The 24413-nt window shown below is 39.0% G+C and overlaps 1 protein-coding gene across 1 annotated transcript in view; it reads left to right on the top strand.

Annotated features, from left to right (window-relative positions):
- Window positions 1-921: 921 nt before the first annotated feature.
- HS3ST2 (heparan sulfate-glucosamine 3-sulfotransferase 2) overlaps window positions 922-24413 on the top strand; it is a 144429-nt gene continuing 120937 nt past the window's right edge. Inside the window, exon 1 of the mRNA XM_053695182.1 lies at window positions 922-1421. Within this exon, the coding sequence (XP_053551157.1) occupies window positions 928-1421 (494 nt within the window). The 5' untranslated portion in view covers window positions 922-927. The remainder of the gene's footprint in view (window positions 1422-24413) is intronic.

Below are 24413 nucleotides of genomic sequence, written 5' to 3'. Positions count from 1 at the left end.
GAGACATAAAAGGCATTTTTTTCATTATTCAGAGAGCACACAATGTTAAGAATGTTTTCAATAGACTTTCTGTTACAAAATGTATTTCCTTTCATTTGTATCACAGGGAGGTGGGCTCAGGAGCATGCATGTGTCTAGAGAAGAACACTATATAGCAGCAGTTTTGCATGCACATTGTGCTAATAATGCTGCCATCTAGCGATCAAAAGTATTATTGCAAAATTACTGCCAAATAGTTATCCAGACACCTGCACACTACCTATGTAGGTATACTCTTCAACAAACCATAGCATAAGAACAAAGTAACTCTGATATGGAAAGTACATATAATTAATTTCCCTCCTGCTACTATATATGTATTTAACTAATTGCTCAGCTTCACAGAGAAGTCACTACAAGAGATATGTTATGTGTAAAGCCAATAAATACAGACTAGGAGGGGGGATGATGATGATGATGATGATGCAGGAGAAAAACGAATTCAAAAGAAACTAAGAAAAATATTGAGAACATAAGGATAATCATTAACCCTGTGTTTGCCTAAAGGGCTCCAGTATTCAACGTATCTGTGACATTAATTTAATAAAAAATAAAAAAATAAAGGGCGATCTAACATCAGTGGTCTCAGCAATAATCCAAAAGCCAGATCTGATTCTCAGTGCTGTGATTTCTAAATGTTTTCTTTTTTTTTCCATGCGTTGATCTTGCAGCCAGTTAACTAGATGCGTTGCTGCTTCCAGTACTGCAGGGGTTAACACGCTGCTGGTTTTTTTGGTACGAGGTGGGGGCCCAGGAAGCCCTCCCTCTATGCCAGCTGATCTGAGGCTGGGGGTGTGCCGAGCAGCCGGCTGTGTGTGCAGCTTCACCTGGGACATTCACACATGCAGAAGCCAGGGGGGCCACAATGTGGCCCCTGTGCATGGAGCCATGGCATCCAGACTGAGCCCCCGCAGGGCCCGGAGATACCTCTTCCTGTGCACCCTCTGCTTATCCTGCACCCTACTCTGCTACAATCTTCTGCTCCGGAGCATGCACAGCCGGGGGTACCAGCAGCTCAGCTGCCCTCTGCCCCTCATCCTGGGGGGCAAAAAGCTGCTCCAGAAATTACCCCCTTGTCCTCAAGTCACCCTCTCCCCTAGCAGCGATTTGCCCTACACCGGACAGGACTGGAGGGGCAAGAACCAAACGGAACCCCTACAAGTGGCAAGTGTGCGCCCCAAATCCACAGAAACCCCTGGATATAACACTTCTACCCCGAGATACGGACATAAGAGGCTTCCCCAGGCTATCATTGTGGGAGTCAAGAAGGGGGGCACCAGAGCTGTACTGGAATTTATTAGGGTGCACCCTGAGGTGAGGGCAATGGGGACTGAACCTCACTTTTTTGATAGAAACTATGAGAGAGGTCTAGACTGGTACAGGTAAGTGAAACCGTTTTTATTACAGGTATTGTGTAAGAGTGAACTTAATATTTATTTTAGATGATAGATAGATAGATAGATAGATAGATAGATAGATAGATAGATAGATAGATAGATAGATATATAGATAGACAGACAAATATAGATATTTTGTTTTTTGATCCTCCTAATCTTTTCTGGTGCCAGAGGTTTTAAGGTGATTTTTTGGTAGTAAATGATTAATTGATGTCATATCAATAATTTGTGAGCTTTCTTTAATTCTTATTTTTCTAGTCTCCCTGGCAGTGATTGAGTTAAAAAGCTTGGCAGTGGCTTTTATACCCCAATTCTCTTAGTCGTTTGGGTTTTTTAAGATGCTGATTTGACATATCCTGAAATCCCCAACTAGAATTCATATCATTTAGCTTGCTGGAAATTGGTGACTGAGAAACATAAACAATGCAAGCATTGCATAATTATGACTTTGGCTCACTAATAAGACATATTCACTTAACCAGTACCCAACAGCATATAATTCTATTACAAGGTTATGTATCTAATTTCAGTTTGACATGAGACATCCATGTCTTTATGTAAAAGATGCAAAAAAAAGGAAAAACAGCAATTTTCACAAATTAGATTACAACATAAATGCACAAAAGTAATTAGTGTCACAAAATACTTATTTTATAATAAACTTATTTCTTTATTCTGACATTTTACTCATCAGGGGATTGCATAGTTATTTTTAGAATCTCTTGTTATTATCCAAATTCTTCAAAACAATCTCAGACATTTACATAAACATCTGGTAGTTTATTAAGTCCACTAAAAGGGCATTACTACCTTTGAATCAACATAGTTTCTACAGAGGAAATATATTTTTTTATCTACCTTTGTGGGTTTAGATTGGTGATTAAAATATATGACTTTTACTTATCAGTTTATGTTTTTATTGTTTGGTTTTAAATGATAAAGAATTTGGGGAATATGTGAGCAAGTTGTGGTTGAGGTTAGCTAGCTTGGATGATATTCAGCTTTGCAGCCAGGAGACATAGAAACACATTTGTTACATTGTAAGCTCTTCTGGCTGTGAACTTGTCTAGCATAACTGATATCAATGCCTGGAAGATGATTTTTTATTAAATAACTTTCTGAGTTTCCTTACACCAATCAAACTAGATTCACTTTATAGTGTTTTCATTTTATTGAAGACTATATTGCACCATAGCAAGGAAATTAGAGAGAGTTTGGCACTATGTGTGGTGGGGGGGGGGGGGGTTACTAGGGGCTAAAGCCCTGTGTTCTTCAGCCCTTTTACTTTATTGTTGCACAAATGAAATCAGACAGATTTTGTTTTCTTATTTCTATATCCAACCACACTCAATTGTCCACTGTATATGGAATTGCACAATATATAACTTCTGACTGTCTCTGCATTACATATTCTACAACTGCCACCTGTACATGCTGTATAAGTAATCTCATTGCATGTCGTTATACACAATTACCTAAGTGGAAGGTATCTGGGAAGTAAGTTAAATTGGCAGCCAAGACGATGGTATCTGTTTAGAGTGACTGTTGTTTTGGGGTGTATCAATGTCCCTAATCAAAGGAGTAGACAGAGTTAAGACAGATCCTTATATCTAACTAAAACATTCATATATATATTTTTTTGCAGCCTATTCTCTAATAATGGAGAAATGATGAGATTGACAGACACTGTTTTGTAAAATATGACATGCTATAATTTGTTAGCGCATATCATTTTTGCATAAGTGATCTTAAAGGGATACTAAACCCAATTTTTTTATTTCAAGATTCATATAGAACATGCAATTTAAGCAACTTTCTATTTTACTCCTATTATCAATTTTTCTTCTTTCTCTTGGTATCTTTATTCGAAAAGCAGGAATGTAAAGCTTAGCAGCCCGCCCATTTTTTGTTCAGTACCCTGGGCAGTGCTTGCGGATTGGTGGCTAAATATAGTCACCAATCAGCAAGTGATGACCAGGGTTCTGAACCAAAAATGGTCCGGCTGCTAATCTTTACATTCCTGATTTTTCAAATAAAGATACCAAGAGAACTAAGAAAAATTTATAATAGGAATAAATTAGAAAGTTGCTTAAAATTGCATGCTCTATGTGAATCATGAAATAAAAAATGTGGGTTTATTGTCCCTTTAAATAACATTGGGTTTAGCCCTGCAAAGGATTAGTGATCCCAGGATCAGTAATGCAAAAATTCCACACTCAAATTTTTTTTTTGCAGTAGGATTTAAAGGGACTTGAACCCTAAACATTTTATTTCATGATTCAGATAGAGAATACAATTTTAAACAATCTATTTTACTTCTATTATCTAATTTGCTTCATTCTTTTGGTATCCTTTTTTGAAATGATAGCAATGCACATGGGTGAGCCAATCACACGAGGCATCTATGTGCATCCACCAATCAGCAGCTACTATGCTTTTCAACAAAGGATATCAAGAGAAAAAAAGCAAATCAGATAATAGAAGTAAATGAGAAAGCTGTTTAAAATTACATGTTCTATCTAAATCTTGAAATAAACAAATTTGGGTTTCATATCCCATTAAAAAGATATAAAATCTCCAAAATGTATTTTGTGATTCAGACAGAGAAAACAATTTTAAAAATGTTTCCAATTTACTTCTATTATCAAATTTGCTTTGTTCCTATGGTGTTCTTTGTTGAAGAGATACCTAAATAGGTGTCTTGGAGCACTGTGTGTCAGAAAATAATGCTGTCATCTAACGCTCTTGTAAATGAATAACATTCTTGCAAAACTGCTGCTATATAGGGCTCCAGACTTGCACACTCCTGAGCTTATGTCCATGCTTTTCAACAAACGATATCAAAAGAACAAAGACCATTTGATAATAGGAGTAATCTAGAAAGCTTTTTAAAATGACATGCTGTATCTGAATCATGAAAGAAAAAAAAATTGGTTTAATATTTCTTTAAATATATTCTCTTCCCAATATGAGGAGAGCAGAGTTTTACAGTAATTCATTTATAAATCTGCATTGCATGGGAATCTGTTAAACAATTTAGGCTCAAGAGATAAGAGAGATAATTATCATGGACAGTTGTAGGTGGTCTTCAAAAATACTGTGCAATTACTTGACAGTATTATCTGACCCAATAACTGGTGCATCAATATGCTCCAAATCAGGGATGCGTTAGATATATGCTGCTAATCCAATTTAATAGCCCTGAAGCGCACTGCAGAAGTAAATATTCCCTGAGGTGCAGCAGACCTGGAATGCAGTTCTATGCAATGACATGTAGTAGATGGAATGGGGACAAACTAGCAGTTTCAGTTGCCTAACCACTTCTCAACATTAAATTGCCACTTAAACAATAGATGTAGCCTACATGTCTGCACATCTATAATATAGAGATAGATAGATAGATAGATAGATATAATATAGCTAGATAATAGAGAGATAGATTGATAGATAGATAGATGTAGATAGATAGAGCGATAGATAGATAGATGATAGATAGATAGATAGATAGATAGATAGATAGATAGATAGATAGATAAAGATAGATATAATATAGGTAGATAATAGAGAGATAGATAGATAGATCAATATATGTAGATAGATAGATGGATAGATAGATAGATAGAACAATAGATGTAGATAGATAGATGTAGATAGATAGACAGACACAGACTTTTTTTTCTCATCCACTACAATTTCTTACTTGTCCAGGATTATTGATATATAGATGTAGATAGATATATAGATAGATAGATATAGATAGATATAACGATTGTTGTAGATAGAACAATAGATGTAGATATATAGATAGATTAGATATAAGATAGATAGAACTATAGATTAGATGGATAGATAGATAGATAGATAGATAGAACAATAGATGTAGATAGATAGAACAATAGATGTAGATAAATAAAGATAGATAGATAGATGATAGATAAGATAGATATAATATAGGTAGATAATAGAGATATAGATAGATAGATAGATAGATAGATAGATAGATAGATAGATAGATAGATGTAGATAGATAGATCAATATATGTAGATAGATAGAACAATAGATAGATGATAGATGGATAGATAGATAGATAGATAGATAGATAGATAGATAGATAGATAGAGGGAACAATAGATGTAGATAGATAGATAGATAGATAGATAGATAGATAGATACAGACTTTTTTTCTCATCCACTACAATTTCTTACTTGTCCAAGACTACTGATATATAGATGTAGATAGATAGATATAACAATTGTTGTAGATAGAACAATAGATGTAGATAGATAGATAGATAGATAGATAAGATATAAGATAGATAGAACTATAGATTAGATAGATAGATAGATGATAGATAGATAGATAGATAGATAGAGAGAACAATATATGTAGATAAATAAAGATAGATAGATAGATAGATAGATAGATAGATAGATAGATACAGCCTTTTTTTCTCATCCACTACAATTTGTCACTTTTCCAGGACTAGTAGAAATAAAATATTTGGGACAAAACTTAATCTGTGTTGAATTTGTTTGCACGGAATTAATTTACTGTGGTTTACTTGATGCTTGAGATTAATAGATCATTGCAGCTTTCTATTGGTAGCCAGTAATGTGCTACTTTTAATACTAACATTATAAACCGTCTCAGTTATTCATGGAAATAGCACTGAGCAAGAGAAGTAAAACGTGATTTATTTAGTATCTGACAGTAACATTTACATATAACCAATAATGCAGTAAGGCAAGATTTGCTGTTTAACAAACCGTCCTCATAGGATAACCTAGGGATTAATGTGATCTTTTTCCACACAAGATGACCCTTAACATTTTGATTAACTTACTGTAAGCTCTGCAGTCTATAGATTTGATTTTATAGCACACAGGGCTTAGAGTATTTACCATGAGTTAATTTGTTATATTTATTGCAAGGGAATCTACTGCATTTTAGTTTTTGACTGGTTTAAAGGGACACTGAACCCATTTTTTTCTTTTCTTTCATGATTCAGATAAAAAATGCAATTTTAAGCAACTTTCTAATTTACTCCTATTATTATTTTTTCTTTGTTCTCTTGCTATCTTTATTTAAAAAGCAGGAATGCAAAGCTGAGGAGATGGCCCATTTTAGGTTCAGCACCCTGGAGAGTGCTTGCTTATTGGTGGCTACATTTAGCCAGCAATAAGCAAGCGTAACCTAGGTTCTATACCAAAAATTGGCTGGCTCCTAAGCTTTACAGTCCTACTTTTAAATAAAGATATTAAGAGAACAAAGAAAAATTGATAATAGGAGTAAATTAGAAAGTTGCTTAAAATTGCACGCTCTATTTAAATCACGAAGAAAAAAAATTGGGTTTAGTGTCCCTTTAACCCTAAGCTCCAGTGAGCCAAAGTTCAGCTCTCTAGTGCTTTTCATATGGCCTCCAATTTATCATATTATAATACAGACAAACTATGCAATATTTAGGGATTCTTTCACTGGGATTGCATGCCACCCAAGCAGCTTTCACAGCACACATGGTGGAGTGACGTTAAAGTGAAGAATGTAGGTGAAAATCCCACACAGCTCATTTACTATTTCTGTATATGCAATACACAGAGTGCCAACCCATGTGACGTTTGTGTAAAGATGACAAAGAAGGGGAGAACCTCGATTGACATCCTACATAGAAAGAAAAAAAATGATTTAAAAAGTTTTTGGATCTGCTTAACCCCTTAATGACCACAGCACTTTTCCATTTTCTGTCCGTTTGGGACCAAGGCTATTTTTACATTTCTGCTGTGTTTGTGTTTAGCTGTAATTTTCCTCTTACTCGTTTACTGTACCCACACATATTATATACAGTTTTTCTCGCCATTAAATTGACTTTCTAAAGATACCATTATTTTCATCATATTTTATAATTTACTATTAAAAAAATTATAAAATATGAGGAAAAAATGGAAAAAAAAACACACTTTTTCTAACTTTGACCCCCAAAATCTGTTACACATCTACAACCACCAAAAAACACCCATGCTAAATAGTTTCTAAATGTTGTCCTGAGTTTAGAAATACCCAATGTTTACATGTTCTTTGCTTTTTTTGTAAGTTATAGGGCAATAAATACAAGTAGCACTTTGCTATTTTCAAACAATTTTTTTTTTTTTCAAAATTAGCGCTAGTTACATTGGGACACTGATATCTTTCAGGAATCTCTGAATATCCATTGACATTTATATATTTTTTTTAGTAGACATCCCAGTATTGTATTGATCTAGGCCCATTTTGGTATATTTCATGCCACCATTTCACCGCCAAATGCGATCAAATACAAAAAATCGTTCACTTTTTCACTAATTTTTTCACAAACTTTTGGTTTCTCACTGAAATTATTTACAAAAAGCTTGTGTAATTATGGCATAAATGGTTGTAAATTCTTCTCTGGGATCCCCTTTGTTCAGAAATAGCAGATATACATGGCTTTGGCGTTGCTTTTTAGTAGTTAGAAGGCCGCTAAATGCCACTGCGCACTACATGTGTATTATGCCCAGCAGTGAAGGGGTTAATTAGGGAGCTTTTTGGGGTAATTTTAGCTTTATTGTAGTGTAATAGACAACCCCAAGTATTGATCTAGGCCAATTTTGGTATATTTCATGTCACCATTTCACCGCCAAATGCGATCAAATTAAAAAAACGTTTAATTTTTCACAATTTTAGGTTTCTCACTGAAATCATTTACAAACAGCTTGTGCAATTATGGTACCAATGGTTGTAAATGCTTCTCTGGGATCCCCTTTGTTCAGAAATAGCAGACATATATGGCTTTGGCATTGCTTTTAGGTAATTAGAAGGCCGCTAAACGCCGCTGCACACCACACGTGTATTATGCCCAGCAGGGCAGGGGTTAATTGGGGAGCTTGTAGGGTTAATTTTAGCTTTAGTGTAGTGTAGTAGACAACCCAAAGTATTGATCTAGGCCCATTTTGGTATATTTGATGCCACCATTTCACCACCAAATGCGATCAAATAAAAAAAAAACGTTCCCTTTTTCACAAACTTTAGGTTTCTCACTGAAATTATTTACAAACAGCTTGTGCAATTATGGCACAAATGGTTGTAAATGCTTCTCTGGGATCCCCTTTGTTCAGAAATAGCAAACATATATGGCTTTGGCGTTGCTTTTTGGTAATTAGAAGGCCGCCAAATGCCGCTGCACATCACACGTGTATTATGGCTAGCAGTGAAGGGGTAAATTATGTAGCTTGTAGGGAGCTTGCAGGGTTAATTTTAGCTTTAGTGTAGAGCTCAGCCTCCCACCTGAAACATCAGACCCCCTGATCCCTCCCAAACTGCTCTCTTCCCTCCCCCACCCCACAATTGTCCCTGTCATCTTCAGTACTGGCAGAAACTCTGCCAGTACTAAAATAAAAGCTATATTTGGGCTTTTTTTTGTTTGTTTTTTTAGCATATTTACATATGCTGCTGTGTAGGATCCCCCCTTAGGCCCCAACCTCACTGATCCCCCACCAAACAGCTCTCTAACCCTCCCCCTCTGCCTTAATGGGCGCCATCTTGGGTACTGGCAGCTGTCTGCCAGTACCCAGTTTAGTAAAAAAAAGTATGTTGTTTTTTTTAAATTGCCCTTTTCTGTAGTGTAGCTTCCCTACCCCCCAAGACCAACCCCCCACCCCTTCCAGATCCCTTAGATGCTTATTTCAATTTTCAAATATTTTTTTTTGCACTTTTATCAACTTTGTTTTTCTGTAGTGTAGCGGTTCCCTCCCACTCCCGCCCCGTACACGCGCTGCCCCACTCCACTTCACTCGGCCCATCGATGGCCGCCACCCGCCTCCCAGACTGGCTCCCACCCACCAACGATACCGGCCATCGATGTCCGGTGCAGAGAGGGCCACAGAGTTGCTCTCTCTTAGGCTGACCATATTTTCTTGAGACAAAAACAGGACATTGAGATGTCAAAAACGGGACGGGGTTAATATTCTTTATTCATTGGAAAAAAAGTACAATTTGAACAAAAGTTAACTTTTATTACATGAATATAAACTATTGAGCCAACAATTATTCTTCTGTTATTTGTCTCACTATCTCCACTATCATAAAGTATTCAAATTTATCATACAATTTTACATTTGCCAAACACAAACATGCTTTAAAAAAGTGAGTCTTCACCATAAATACCAATCCCCAGTGTTTTCACAATGTCCCCATGATCTAAATTGGGAATGTGTATATTTTTTAATCACATGCCCTTTAGCTAACTCAATGTTTCCAAATTATCCTCTTTGTTGTCAAGGCAAATTCCCCCAAAATATTAACTGATTTTTGGTAAAGGCAGGAAAAAGTGTAGCCTCTGAACAGGCGTTTGGAAGATCTGGATTGATTAGTAGAATAGTAGTTGTAGATTTTAGCTGAGTTGCCTAAAAATGTTACATGGAAGAACTGAGAAAAATGTGGAAATAGTTACTTGATTGATAATGATAACTGTACAACATAATTAGCATGCTGTTGCACTGCAGCAGCATAGTTTTAAAATGTTAAATTTATTGACAGGCACACAGGTCAGACTCTTACCGTGCACATCTCTTGTAGAAGTTGATCTATTGAATTATCTCTCTGATGGTCAGAATTGATTATGGCAGAGGCAGATGATCTTTAGATCGATGACAGATCTAGTCCGACTCCTTACTTCTAGAAGACCTATGTGTGTGTGGTGGACATGATCCACTCGCACATTTATAAATAGGCCCCCTAGACTTCTTTACATGCTTCAACAGATTGGCGGCTAGCTAGTAGTTCTAACTATCTTCCCTCTCGTGACCTCATCTCGAAGTCTCTCTCCTCAGTTCAGTCTGACAGCTCTCGACTGACCTGTCACTTTTTATCACGCCCCTAATTTTGAGCGCGGGCGGCATAAACGTGGTCTGGATTTTGTGGGTATGGCCACCCAACCCTGCAGTGAAAAACAAACTGCCCTCCCCGCCGGCGGGGACTTTAACATTTTTTAGTAGTGGTGTGTGCTAAAAAATGAGACTGGCGCTGGCCGCAATCGGATAAACTAAAAAACGGGACAAAATGTACATTATTAAAAAAATGATGGGACGGGGGAGAAAACATAAAATAACGGTACTGTCCCTTTTAAAACGGGACGTATGGTCAACCTACTCTCTCTGCATCGGATGGCCAAGGGGGGTTATTGCAGGATGCCTCGAGGCATCACTGCAATAACAGGAAAGCAGCTGGAAGCGAGCAAGATCGCTTCCAGCTACTTTCCAGACCAAGGATGTACGCCATACGTCCTCGGTCATTAACTGTATTTTTTTTTTGAAGAAATATGGCGTACGTCCTTGGTCGTTAAGGGGTTAATATGCACTTCTTGCACTTTTGCAAACCTAAAGAAAGAATGGCATTTTTCATTCAGGGCCAGATTACAAGTGGAGCGCTAAATATCACTTTCATGAAAGTTATATTTGCGCTCCACTGTGTAATGCGCTGGTATTACAAGTTAACAGCAATGTGAATGTGAGCTTGCGTTCCCATTGCTGTGAAGCATTGTGCTCACAAGCGCGTGCTTTCATAGGCTGCAATGGGAGCCTCGTTCTGATTGCCGTCAGAGGCGACATAGAACCTTAGCGCAGCAAAGGGGGTAAATAGAGAATCAATGCCATTTTTTTTTTTTTTAAATATATATGTATATGCTGATATACATATTTATGTGTGTTAATATGTGTATATAGACTTATTAACACATACATATATATGTATATATTCATATACATATATATTTACTGGGAACACACAGTTCCCTGTACCGCAAGGTAAAGACACTTTTCAGTGCCGTTTTTTTTCTAACACCCCACTCCCGCCAACCTTAGCCCAAAAATACTGCCTAGTGCAGTTATTTTATTAAAAAAAAAAGATGTTTCTATCTTTATTTTTAATAGAATACACTACACTGTATTCTTCGGGGCATTTGGAGCACATTTATAAAATTAACCAGAGAACTGATCTCTGGTTAATTTTATAAGCGCTAATTGCTACCACGAGCTCACTTGTAATCTAGCCCTCAATGTGTGTTCATATAATGCTATATATTTTTGTTTTGATTAACATTTCTAAAATACGTTTTACAGCCCTTCCAAATGTCAGTGGCCTTGTTTCTGAAAATTGTTGCACATCAGTGATTTAAAGGACCATAATGAACCTGCACATAAGTGATTTGAGTGACTTTTTTTATTGCAAGTGCATGCAAGTGTGAGTTCAAGAGTTCATGGTAGTGTCCTGGTATCTTATTATATTTAAAGGGATATGAAATCAAAAAATGTATTTTGTGCTTCAGATACAATTTTTTTCTTCCCAATATACTTCTAATATCAAATTGGCTTCGTTTCCATGATCTTTGTTGTTGAAAAGATACCTAGGTAGATGTCTGGAGCACTAAATGACAGGGAATGTATACTGCCACCTAGTGCTCTTGTAAATGGATAACATTCTTGCAAAGCTGCTGCCATATAGTGTTCCGGAAAAGGACTGGCTCCTAAGCATACATCCCTGAAAGAGAGCAAATAACATTTGATAATAAAAGTAAATTAGAAAGTTGTTTAAAATTGCATGCTCTATTTGAATCATGAAATAACATTTTTGGGTTTTATATCACTTTAATTAGGGGTTTTTGATTGTGTAAAGCTAGACTCAAACGATAGGGCCACGTGACACACAATAGGGTTTTTGTCCATCTTCCTCCCATCACTTGTAATAGACAGGCCAAACAACAAATCATGTGTGACACATACCATAGAGGCAGACCTGCCAAATCACACAATATGGTAATTGGCTAAGCTTGATCCCATGCAAGTTGCTAAAATTGAGTCACCATGAAAAAAACTAACAATAGCAGATACAGTATGCTATAGCAAGTCCATAATCAAATCACTTATAGTAACTAATGTTGTACTGTTGGTATGTCACTAAATAATGGTATCTGCTTACAGCTGATTGGTATGTCACTAAATAAGGGTATCTGCTTACAGCTGATTGGTATGCCACCAAATAAGTGTATCTGCTTACAGCTGATTGGTATGCCACTAAATAAGTGTATCTGCTTACAGCTGATTGGTATGTCACTAAATAAGGGTATCTGCTTACAGCTGATTGGTATGTCACTAAATAAGGGTATCTGCTTACAGCTGATTGGTATGTCACTAAATAAGGGTATCTGCTTACAGCCTATTGGTATGTCACTAAATAAGGGTATCTGCTTACAGCCTATTGGTATGTCACTAAATAAGGGTATCTGCTTACAGCCGATTGGTATGTCACTAAATAAGGGTATCTGCTTACAGCTGATTGGTATGTCACTAAATAAGGGTATCTGCTTACAGCTGATTGGTAAGTCACTAAATAAGGGTATCTGCTTACAACTGATTGGTAAGTCACTAAATAAGGGTATCTGCTTACAGCTGATTGGTATGTCACTAAATAAGTGTATCTGCTTACAGCTGATTGGTATGTCACTAAATAAGGGTATCTGCTTACAGCTGATTGGTATGTCACTAAATAAGGGTATCTGCTTACAGCTGATTGGTATGTCACTAAATAAGGGTATCTGCTTACAGCTGATTGGTATGTCACTAAATAAGGGTATCTGTTACAGCTGATTAGTAGGACCAGTCTTCATGGATCCCAACCACTATACTGGTTACCAAGCAGTCACTGTTATAGCCCATCACCCCAGCACATTTAACTGTACCTGTAACCTGACCCCTGCAGCTACTATCCCTAACTTAAAGGTATAGTCTAGTCAAAATTAAACTTTCATGATTCAGATAGATCATGCAATTTTAAGCAACTTCCTAATTTACTCCTATTATCAATTATTCTTCGTTCTCTTGGTATCTTTATTTGAAAAAGCAGAAATCATAGGAGCCGGCCCATTTTTGGTTCAGAACCTAGGTAGCGCTTTCTGATTGGTGTCTAAATGTAGCCGACTAATTAGCAAGTGCTACGCGGGTGCTGAAACAAAAATGCGCTGGCTCCAAAGCTTACATTCAATGAAAGATACAAAATGAACAAAGAAAAATTGATAATAGGTGTAAATCAGAAAGTTTCTTAAAATTGCTTGCTCTATCTGAATCATGAAAGTTTAATTTTGACTACACTATCCCGTTTTAATACCCCTAACGTGCCTCTACACATCATAGTTGCTAATATCCAACTTCAATTCTGTCCCCCTATCATAGCAAGTTTTTTGTTTTTTTTGTGATCATTTAAAAAGGGGATTATATGTAAGACAAGTGAATAGATAGCACAGAAAGATAGACTCATAAATACATGAGTCAAAAAATAAAAGACAGGGAATACAGCACTCTTTTAGCACATTTATTATGCTTAGATTAGCTATACAAAATACAGAAAATTCTGTGTTGCAGAATGAAGATGGGCATATAAGCACACTGAGGTACATATACAAACTAGTACCATTTAGTATCAAAGTGATATATTAACTATAAGATATTCCTGTAAAGTGACCGGTCACCGTGACTGCAAGAGCTAAGTTAAATTATAGTTATATACTATATAACAAAAATTACATATCCAGTTAAAGCTCAAAACCCTTTTCTGTATGCCTAGACCCCCCAGTATATCATAAGGGGTATAACTAGTACAGATATAGGGTAAGTTTACAAGCCTAGACCACATATGTAAAGTGTACCAGATTCCTACAGCGTAGCTGGTCAAGGACCCACATAATACAAATTGCAATAGGCAGTAATTTAACTGTGAACACTACACCCCTACTTACCCTAGGACCCCCTTGAAACCCTGAGGAAGCCCCGTCCCACTTGATGACTAGGGGGTGAAACGTACGTTGGCATTGGTCAGTAGTGTCACGTGTCTGCTTTTGCCGAGTGAATCTAATATGGAGCTTTACAAATACTAAGTGTACCAAGAAAGTACACAGATATGTTGCAATTCATCAACATACAGCGGATGTTGGATTCTACAATGACTTAAAGTTGTTGCAGTGGTAAGGTGTTGAAAATACACGGCCATTACTGTGGAGCAGAAAATACGGTAAAGCTAACATTTTCACCTTTACCTACCGTGGTCTCACAGAATATGCTTATAAGCCATTACTTACTCACAGACTACTTAAGTACTGAAATCTGAGTAACCAATGTTGTGGAGTCCTGAACTTTGCTTCAACTTGTAGCTTAAGCCATTAAGCTACTCACAGTGTTTCGGAAAACATTACAACTTAAAGGACTCTATATACACACGTTTGTACTTTAAAATGTTATGCAATGGGTTACCATGGAATGTATGTATACTGTGACACTTAGATCCCCAGGTTATTACTTCCTAGATATAGCTCCCTTGAGCACTTCAAGGGGGTCCTAGGGTAAGTAGGGGTGTAGTGTTCACAGGTAAATTACTGCCTATTGCAATTTGTGTTATGTGGGTCCTTGACCAGCAATGCTGTATGAATCTGGTACACTTTACATATGTGGTCTAGGCTCGTAAACTTACCCTATATCTGTCCTAGTTATACCCCTTATGATATACTGGGGGGTCTAGGCATACAGAAAAGGGCTTAGAGCTTTAACTGGATATGTAATTTTTGTTATATAGTATATAGCTATCATTTAACTTAGCTCTTGCAGTCATGGTGACGGGTCACTTTACAGGAATATCTTATAGTTAATATATCACTTTGATACTAAATGGTACTAGTTTGTATATGTACCTCAGTGTGCTTATATGCCCATCTTCATTCTGGAAAAAAGAATATTCTGCATTTTGTTTACCTAATCTAAGCATAATAAATGTGCTAAAAGAGTGCTGTATTCCCGGTCTTTTATTTTTTGACTCATGTATTTATGAGTCTATCTTTCTGTGCTATCTATTCACATATTAGTAATGAGGGTCTGCACCATTGTCTCATATAGACGTAACACTTGCAGAGGTATCTGCTGTGTGATGTAATTTATAGATTAGCATCTAGAACGGTCTGCCTAGCTCCTTCTTTACGTATATTAATATGTAAGGCATGGCTTCTGTTGTGAGAGGGGGGTATCATGCTGTTGGAGTATTAGGATGTTCCTATAAAAATGGGGTTGTAGTATCTGTTTTTAACGCTGTTGCACTTTGGTGTGATGGCTAGCCAGCCTCTATTGATAACAATTATGATGTTATTCCTTCACTTTCAACAGCGACAAGCGTAGGATGTGGACAAAAGTGTTCAGGTTATATGTAGTCTGATCTTTGCTATTTTGTCTTTTGCTATTTTGACAGCAGCTGAAAGTGATTCCCCAGTAAGAGAGATGGAGTCACCTGATGGAGAACATTCTATATCCTACGTTCATTAGCAACACAGGGACTGAGTCTTTGGGGAAATTCTAACATAGCCTGTTTTAGACTGAGGAACACAGAAATGTGGAAGAAAAAATAAAATGGTGAAAAACACTCTTGGAAATACACAAACTTGCAGCTCTCAGACTGTGAGAATCTCCATATCTTTATTAACAATTATTTCTACATGTTTCCAAGAGAGAAACATAATACCAGATAGATAATGGGCAAAATCAATTTAGGAGTCTTGAAAGCCTCTCCAGCTTTAGCAGATACTATGCTGTTCTGTGCAGCTAATTTACTAAGTTCTTCTCATCTCTCCATCAATAGTGAATCAGCTAAACATTGTTGTGCTTGCATGTGATGCACAGCCAGTCGCTATTGATAGCAGTAATGATGTCATTTTGTCACTATTGAGAGAGGGAAGGGTAGGATGTGGGCTAAAGTCTTCAGGTTATATGTAGTCTTTTCTTTGTTATTTTCTAACTATCAAGTGCTGCTACTATGCACAGCAGCTGGAAGGGATTCCCCAGTAAGAGGGATGGAATTACCTGATGAAGCCTATTCTCCATCTTATGATCTTTAGCAACACAGGGGCATATTTATCAAGTTCCGTATGGAGCTTGAGGCCCCTTGTTTTTTTTTGTTCTGTCGAGAACTGCAATTCATTGAAAACTGCAATCTGACGTCACTTCTGGTGATCCATACATCTGATTGGTCCGTGTCCAGTTAGTGACAGGCTTCACAACCAATCAGAAGGGCACTGTAATCACCAAATTGTTTCCATCAAAGATGGTCCAAAAGGACAAAGGCGCCCTCCAGAGGCTTCCGTCCGTGGTAGATAAACACCAGGATTAGCACTTCTTATAACAGTGTCAGGGGTTTTTTTTCGCTGCTTTGTTTGTCATGTGGCAGCCATTTTACTCACCTCTCTTGCTGACTCTGGTGCATACTGTGTGATGCTGCTCATTTCCTGCACTTCCTTTTATGACCAGACTGGTGTACATCATCAGTATGAGACCGGATGCAGTCTCAGAATTGTGATGTCATCACTTATTATTTAAAGGGCCTCTATTCCTGGTCCCGAGTTTACCCTCTGTCTGTTGTGGAGAATTATGCTATGGAGGAGTATGTTGCCAATGCTCTGTAGCGGGGGATCACCCGCAAATCCTGCTCTCCTGCAGGGGCTGGCTTCTTCTTTGTGAAGAAAAAGGGTGGCGAGTTAAGACTATGCATCGATTATAGGGGTCTTAATCGTCTTACCATTAAGAATGCTTACCCTATTCTGCTCATTTTACGGAACTCTTTGACCACCTCAAGGGAGCTACAGTCTTTACTGAACTTGATTTGAGAGGAGCGTACAATCTCGTTAGAATCAAGGAGGGCCACGAATGGAAAACAGCATTTAACACCAGAAGTGGGCATTATGAGTATCTTGTAATGCCCTTTGGCCTATGTAATGATCCTGCTGTTTTCCAGGAAGTTATTAATGATGTCCTACGAGATATGTTGCAACAGTGTGTTGTGGTGTACATAGATGACATCCTCATACACTCACCCACACTTGAGGCTCATCGTTCTGATGTTACACGGGTTCTTCAGAGACTACGTGAGAACGGCCTGTTTTCTTAACTCGAGACATGTGAGTTCCATCAGACTCAAATAACCTTCCTAGGTTATGTTTTCTCCATTGCAGGGTTCTCCATGGATCCTGACAAGTTATCTGCAGTTCTGCAGTGCTCGCCCAGTTGGTCTTCGGTCTATTCAACATTTTTTGGGGTTCGCCAATTACTATAGAAAGTTTATTAAAAACTTTTCTTCCTTGGTCAAACCTATCACTGACATGACCCGTAAAGAGAATGATCCACTCCATTGGTCACCTACTGCCATTAGGCCTTTGATAGTCTTAAGACTGCCTTTGCTGCCGCTCCAGTTGTGGCTCATCCTAACCATGTCCTGCCTTTCGTTATTGAGGTCGATGCGTCTGAGACTGGAGTAGGTGCCCTCTTGTCTCAACGTCCTACGCCTGACGATTCCTTACATCCATGTGGTTTCTTCTCTAAGAAATTGTCTTCAGCGGAGTGCAATTATGAAATTGGCGACAGGGAATTACTGGCCATAATTTTGGCACTCAAGGAATGGAGGCATCTTCTCGAGGGTACTAGCGTGCCAGTGCTCATTCTTACTGACCACAAGAATTTAACTTATCTATCTGAAGCAAAACGTTTGTCGTCCCGACAGGCCAGATGGGCGCTTTTTTTGTCTGGGTTTAATTATGTGGTCTCCTACCTGCCTGGTAGTAAGAATATTAGGGCTGATGCCCTTTCTCGACAATTTTCGCCTCTGTCCAAGGAGGAGTCTGTACCTACTCCAGTTATACCTCCTGACCATATTTTGGTTACTATACGTACTGATTTTACTTCTCCCTTGGGGGAGGAGATCCTGGCTGCACAAACCAACGCACCTCCTGAGAAACCTAGTGGTAAGTGTTTTGCTCCTGAGAATTTTCGAACTAAACTTTTGCACACTTACCACTATCCTAAAGCCGCAGGTCACCCAGGCAAAAACCAAATGATTTGGTCTGTCACTCGACAATTCTGGTGGCCAGGTCTTCGTTCTGATGTTGCTGCGTATGTTGCCTCCTGCTCAGTTTGTGTACAGAATAAGACTCCTCAACGTCTTCCTGTGGGTCTTCTTCAACCTATTGCTAATGGTAAGCTTCCTTGGACACATCTTTCCATGGACTTCATTGTCGAGCTCCCTGTTTCCAATGGCAAAACTGTTATCCCTATGGTGGTTGACCGTTTTTCTAAAATGTCACATTGCATTCCCTTGAAGAAGTTGCCTACCGGGAGGTCTTCCATTTACATGGGTTACTCAAGGAGATAGTGTCAGACCGGGGTAGCCAGTTTGTCTCCAGATTTTGGCTTTCCTTTTGTGCTCAAATGGGGATCCAGCTTTCCTTCTCCTCGGCATATCACCCTCAATCCAATGGGGCTGCAGAATTGTCTAATCAAGCTCTGGAACAGTTCCTCCGTTGCTATGTCTCAGATCACCACAGTAATTGGTCTGAACTGTTACCTTGGGCAGAGTTTGCTCGTAATAGTGCTATTAATGCTTCCTCCAAGTTATCCCCGTTCATGGTGAATTGCCCGATTCATTCATGTATTCTGGCTTTGGAGGAGCATCTCCGGCAACTCTGTTCCACGTGGGTGCAGATTCAGGATTGCCTTCATCGTTCTATGCAGCGCCAAATGTTCCAGGCTGATCGTAGGCGTCTGCCCGCACCTTCCTACTAGGTTGGTGAGAGAGTTTGGCTGTCCTCCCGCAACTTGACGCTTTGTGTGTGTTCCAATAAACTGGCTCCCCGTTATGTTGGTCCTTTTCAAATACTCCGACGGGTCAATCCTGTGCCTGTCTGTACCTACTCCAGTTATACCTCCTGACCATATTTTGGTTACTATACGTACTGATTTTACTTCTCCCTTGGGGGAGGAGATCCTGGCTGCACAAACCAACGCACCTCCTGAGAAACCTAGTGGTAAGTGTTTTGCTCCTGAGAATTTTCGAACTAAACTTTTGCACACTTACCACTATCCTAAAGCCGCAGGTCACCCAGGCAAAAACCAAATGATTTGGTCTGTCACTCGACAATTCTGGTGGCCAGGTCTTCGTTCTGATGTTGCTGCGTATGTTGCCTCCTGCTCAGTTTGTGTACAGAATAAGACTCCTCAACGTCTTCCTGTGGGTCTTCTTCAACCTATTGCTAATGGTAAGCTTCCTTGGACACATCTTTCCATGGACTTCATTGTCGAGCTCCCTGTTTCCAATGGCAAAACTGTTATCCCTATGGTGGTTGACCGTTTTTCTAAAATGTCACATTGCATTCCCTTGAAGAAGTTGCCTACCGGGAGGTCTTCCATTTACATGGGTTACTCAAGGAGATAGTGTCAGACCGGGGTAGCCAGTTTGTCTCCAGATTTTGGCTTTCCTTTTGTGCTCAAATGGGGATCCAGCTTTCCTTCTCCTCGGCATATCACCCTCAATCCAATGGGGCTGCAGAATTGTCTAATCAAGCTCTGGAACAGTTCCTCCGTTGCTATGTCTCAGATCACCACAGTAATTGGTCTGAACTGTTACCTTGGGCAGAGTTTGCTCGTAATAGTGCTATTAATGCTTCCTCCAAGTTATCCCCGTTCATGGTGAATTGCCCGATTCATTCATGTATTCTGGCTTTGGAGGAGCATCTCCGGCAACTCTGTTCCACGTGGGTGCAGATTCAGGATTGCCTTCATCGTTCTATGCAGCGCCAAATGTTCCAGGCTGATCGTAGGCGTCTGCCCGCACCTTCCTACTAGGTTGGTGAGAGAGTTTGGCTGTCCTCCCGCAACTTGACGCTTTGTGTGTGTTCCAATAAACTGGCTCCCCGTTATGTTGGTCCTTTTCAAATACTCCGACGGGTCAATCCTGTGCCCTACGCTCTTGACCTTCCTCCTGCAATGTGCATCTCCAATGTTTTTCATGTCTCCCTCTTGAAACCATTGATTTTTAATTGGTTTACCACTGTGTTGCCTCATCCCCATCCTATTTTTGTTGACAACCATGAGGAGTATGAGGTCAGCAGCATTATTGACTCTCCTATTTCCAGTGGCCGCGTACAGTATTTGGTTCACTGGAGGGGCTATGGTCCGGAGGAGCGTTCATGGGTTCCCTCCTCTGATGTTCATGCTCCCGCCCTCCTCCGTGCCTTCCATGCCCGTTTCCCCAATAAGCCTTTTGTCCTCCCGCGGGGGAGGGGTCATTGAGGGGAGGGTACTGTCAGGTTTTTTTTCCCTGCTTTGTTTGCCATGTGCTGCTGGCAGCCAATTTACTCACCACTCTTGCTGACTCTGGTGCATACTGTGTGATACTGCTCATTTCCTGCACTTCTTTTTATGACCAGACTGGTGTACATCATCAGTGTGAGACCGGATGCAGTCTCAGAATTGTGATGTCATCACTTATTATTTAAAGGGCCTCTGTTCAGTATGCTTTGCCCTTGCGTTGTCTCAGACCTGTTTGTGAGAGCTCCTGTGTATTACCTGGCTGTTTGACGTCCCACCTGGTTCCTGATCCCTGGCTTGTTCCTGACTCTGTTGTTCTTCTTGTTCCTTATTCCAGCTCGTCTGACTACCAGCTCTGGTTTTGATTCCTGGCTTGTTATTTATCTTGTGGACTTTTTATTATTTTTTGCTATTAATAAAGGTGTGATTATTTTTGCACTTATCGTCTCAGTCTGATTCCTGGCACCCTGACAAACAGGTGGAAATACTAAACAAGAAAAAAAGGAAATGGCGCTCCAATGGTGCAGATGTTTACAAGATAAACTGAGAATATTCCAAAAACCCCTCCACAGAAAGGTATTCACAAAAATGGTGCACTATAATACAGTGCAAGTCAAGCAGGCTGGATAGATCAGAGCCCACCAGCTGGCTCACTTCAGATAATACGGCACACTGGATCTGCTGTGTGGACAAGAAAAAGGGAGGGGGGAGGAGGCTCCAATGGTGCAGGAAATCACAACAATATTTGGATTGATCCCAATACCCTCCAATGAGTTATACTCACAAAAGTGGCACACTATAGTACAGTGCAAGTCAAGCAAGCTAGATTGATTAGAGCCCACCAGCTGGCTCACTCCAGAAATCAGGTACAAAGACAAAATAGAAATGGTCAAAAAATGATTCAAAATTTCCCAAAAATTACTCACAGTTCCTTAAAGCAACACACCCCTATGTCTAGGGGGTAATTTAATAAAACACAAGTAAAAAAACATACAAAATCTGCAACGTGTTTCACAGTGCTTCTGGCACCCTTTTCTCAGGCAGTAAATACAAGAAATGGAAATCACACAATATATAAAGCATTAAACAGCTGAAAAAGCAACTGGAAAGTGTCCAATCCCTAGGTTGGAAACTACATGCATTACTATAATTGATAATTAGCAGCTGCTTTGTGCAGGTTTGACTTAATCAGATCCCACCTCCTCACAAGTTGCTAATGCTCATACAAAGTTGATACACACACATATATATATATATATATATATATATATATATATATATATATATATATATATATATATATATATATATATATATATATATATATATATATTGGCCAAGATGAAGTTGGGCTGCTTTAAATGCGGGAACTGTGTCACATGTAATTCTTTGTTGACTGGACAAAAGTTCCATCACCCACATTCTACCAAGACGTACCTGATTAGACATCGCCTTACCTGTACATCCCAGTTTGTGGTATACTTCCTTACATGCCCCTGTGGGAGATATTATGTAGGTAAAACCAGTACCACCTTCCGGGAAAGATTGGCAAACCATAAGAGTGCTATTAGAGCTGCATTGAAAGAAAGACTTTCTGATCAACCAGTGGCCCAACATTTTAGTCTAATCATCCCATTTCCTCCTTAAGAGCTATGTTGATTGATATGTTGTCCCGCCCAGGAGAGGTGGCGACAGACACAAAGAACTGCTATGTTGTGAGAGTCGGTGGATATACAGGCTTAATACTCTTAGCCATGAACAACAAATTCCCCACTTAGGAGAAACAAACCTTGCGTAGTTGAATCTATTGTGGATACCTCAAATAAGAGTGAATGTCGGTGGAATATTAATCACTTACCCCCTATCTTCACGGCTTACGAACCCGATGCGCTCACCTGTTGTAGAAGTGCTGTCCGAGAGACTTGATCCCTGGGCGGTTGTTAATCCGTATGCCTTACTTGGAGCCTCCTCGCTCTAACAAGCCGCCTCCTCGGACACCGCCTATTCACACTCTCCGGCTCACAGGTATGGCGTCACCATCGGGTGCCGGCTACGGGGGGTAAGGAATCCCCGATTCTCCGTAGTCGGTCCAGCGGACCTCTCTCAACCACCTTGTATGTATCCAGGCAGATGTCAATCACAGGTACTGGGGTAAAGACTGCAAGCTCCAAGGGTCAGCTCAAAAGTAGAATTTATAAAGGAAGTCCGGAGCCGCAGTTAAAACGATGATTAACTTTATTAACCATAAAACAGGTATGGTAACAAAAAAGACAATAGACATGCCCTTCAGTATATTGATAAGCTTATCAATATACTGAAGGGCATGTTGAAACCAACAGTGAGAGCTGTACTAAAACTCTAGCTTCCTACCTTAGAAAAAATTCACACCGGTCATGATGGCCTCAGTGATAACACCAGCATATAAGGGCAGCGCTCAGCACAACTACACAATGGACAAAGTAAAGATCATATATGTGTCAAATGGCAAAAAACACTGGCGAATGTCAGATGATGGTCAGGTGCATATATCTACGCCCCAGCAGTGCCGTTGTGACAAATCACAAAACATACTAAGATATTGGTAAAAATAATGATGTAGAAAATAATGAACAAAATAATTAAATAAAAAAATACAAAAATATAAATAAAATGAAATAAAATTACAATGACACTAAAATAAAATGGAAATACACATGAATATACCCTATATCTGTAAAAGACATGTAGCTAGCCAGATTGTAATTTGCACACACCAAATTAGTAAAACACTGAATAGTCCAAGTGTACTTGATCCCTGGGCGGTTGTTAATCCGTATGCCTTACTTGGAGCCTCCTCGCTCTAACAAGCCGCCTCCTCGGACACCGCCTATTCACACTCTCCGGCTCACAGGTATGGCGTCACCATCGGGTGCCGGCTACGGGGGGTAAGGAATCCCCGATTCTCTGTAGTCGGTCCAGCGGACCTCTCTCAACCACCTTGTATGTATCCAGGCAGATGTCAATCACAGGTACTGGGGTAAAGACTGCAAGCTCCAAGGGTCAGCTCAAAAGTAGAATTTATAAAGGAAGTCCGGAGCCGCAGTTAAAACGATGATTAACTTTATTAACCATAAAACAGGTATGGTAACAAAAAAGACAATAGACATGCCCTTCAGTATATTGATAAGCTTATCAATATACTGAAGGGCATGTCTATTGTCTTTTGTGTTACCATACCTGTTTTATGGCTAATAAAGTTAATCATCGTTTTAACTGTGGCTCCGGACTTTATTAATACTCTTAGCCCCCATGGGCTTAATGTACACTTGGACTATTCAGTGTTTTACTAATTTGGTGTGTGCAAATTACAATCTGGCTAGCTACATGTCTTTTACAGATATAGGGTATATTCATGTGTATTTCCATTTTATTTTAGTGTCATTGTAATTTTATTTCATTTTATTTATATTTTTGTATTTTTTTATTTAATTATTTTCTACATCATTATTTTTACCAATATCTCCCTTTTCCTTAGTATGTTTTGTGATTTGTCACCACGGCACTGCTGGGGCGTAGATATATGCACCTGACCATCATCTGACATTCGCCAGTGTTTTTTGCCATTTGACACATATATGATCTTTACTTTGTCCATTGTGTAGTTGTGCTGAGCGCTGCCCTTATATGCTGGTGTTATCACTGAGGTCATCATGACCAGTGTGAATTTTTTCTAAGGTAGTAAGCTAGAGTTTTAGTACAGCTCTCACTGTTGGTTTCAATGCCACTATATATTATGAGGATTACATAGTGAATACCAAGATATATCT

Source organism: Bombina bombina, chromosome 11, assembly GCF_027579735.1.
Source record: "Bombina bombina isolate aBomBom1 chromosome 11, aBomBom1.pri, whole genome shotgun sequence".
Classification (NCBI taxonomy): Eukaryota; Metazoa; Chordata; class Amphibia; order Anura; family Bombinatoridae; genus Bombina; species Bombina bombina.
The sequence above is the reverse complement of the archived record's forward strand: the minus strand, read 5'-3'. Positions and strand labels throughout refer to the sequence as shown.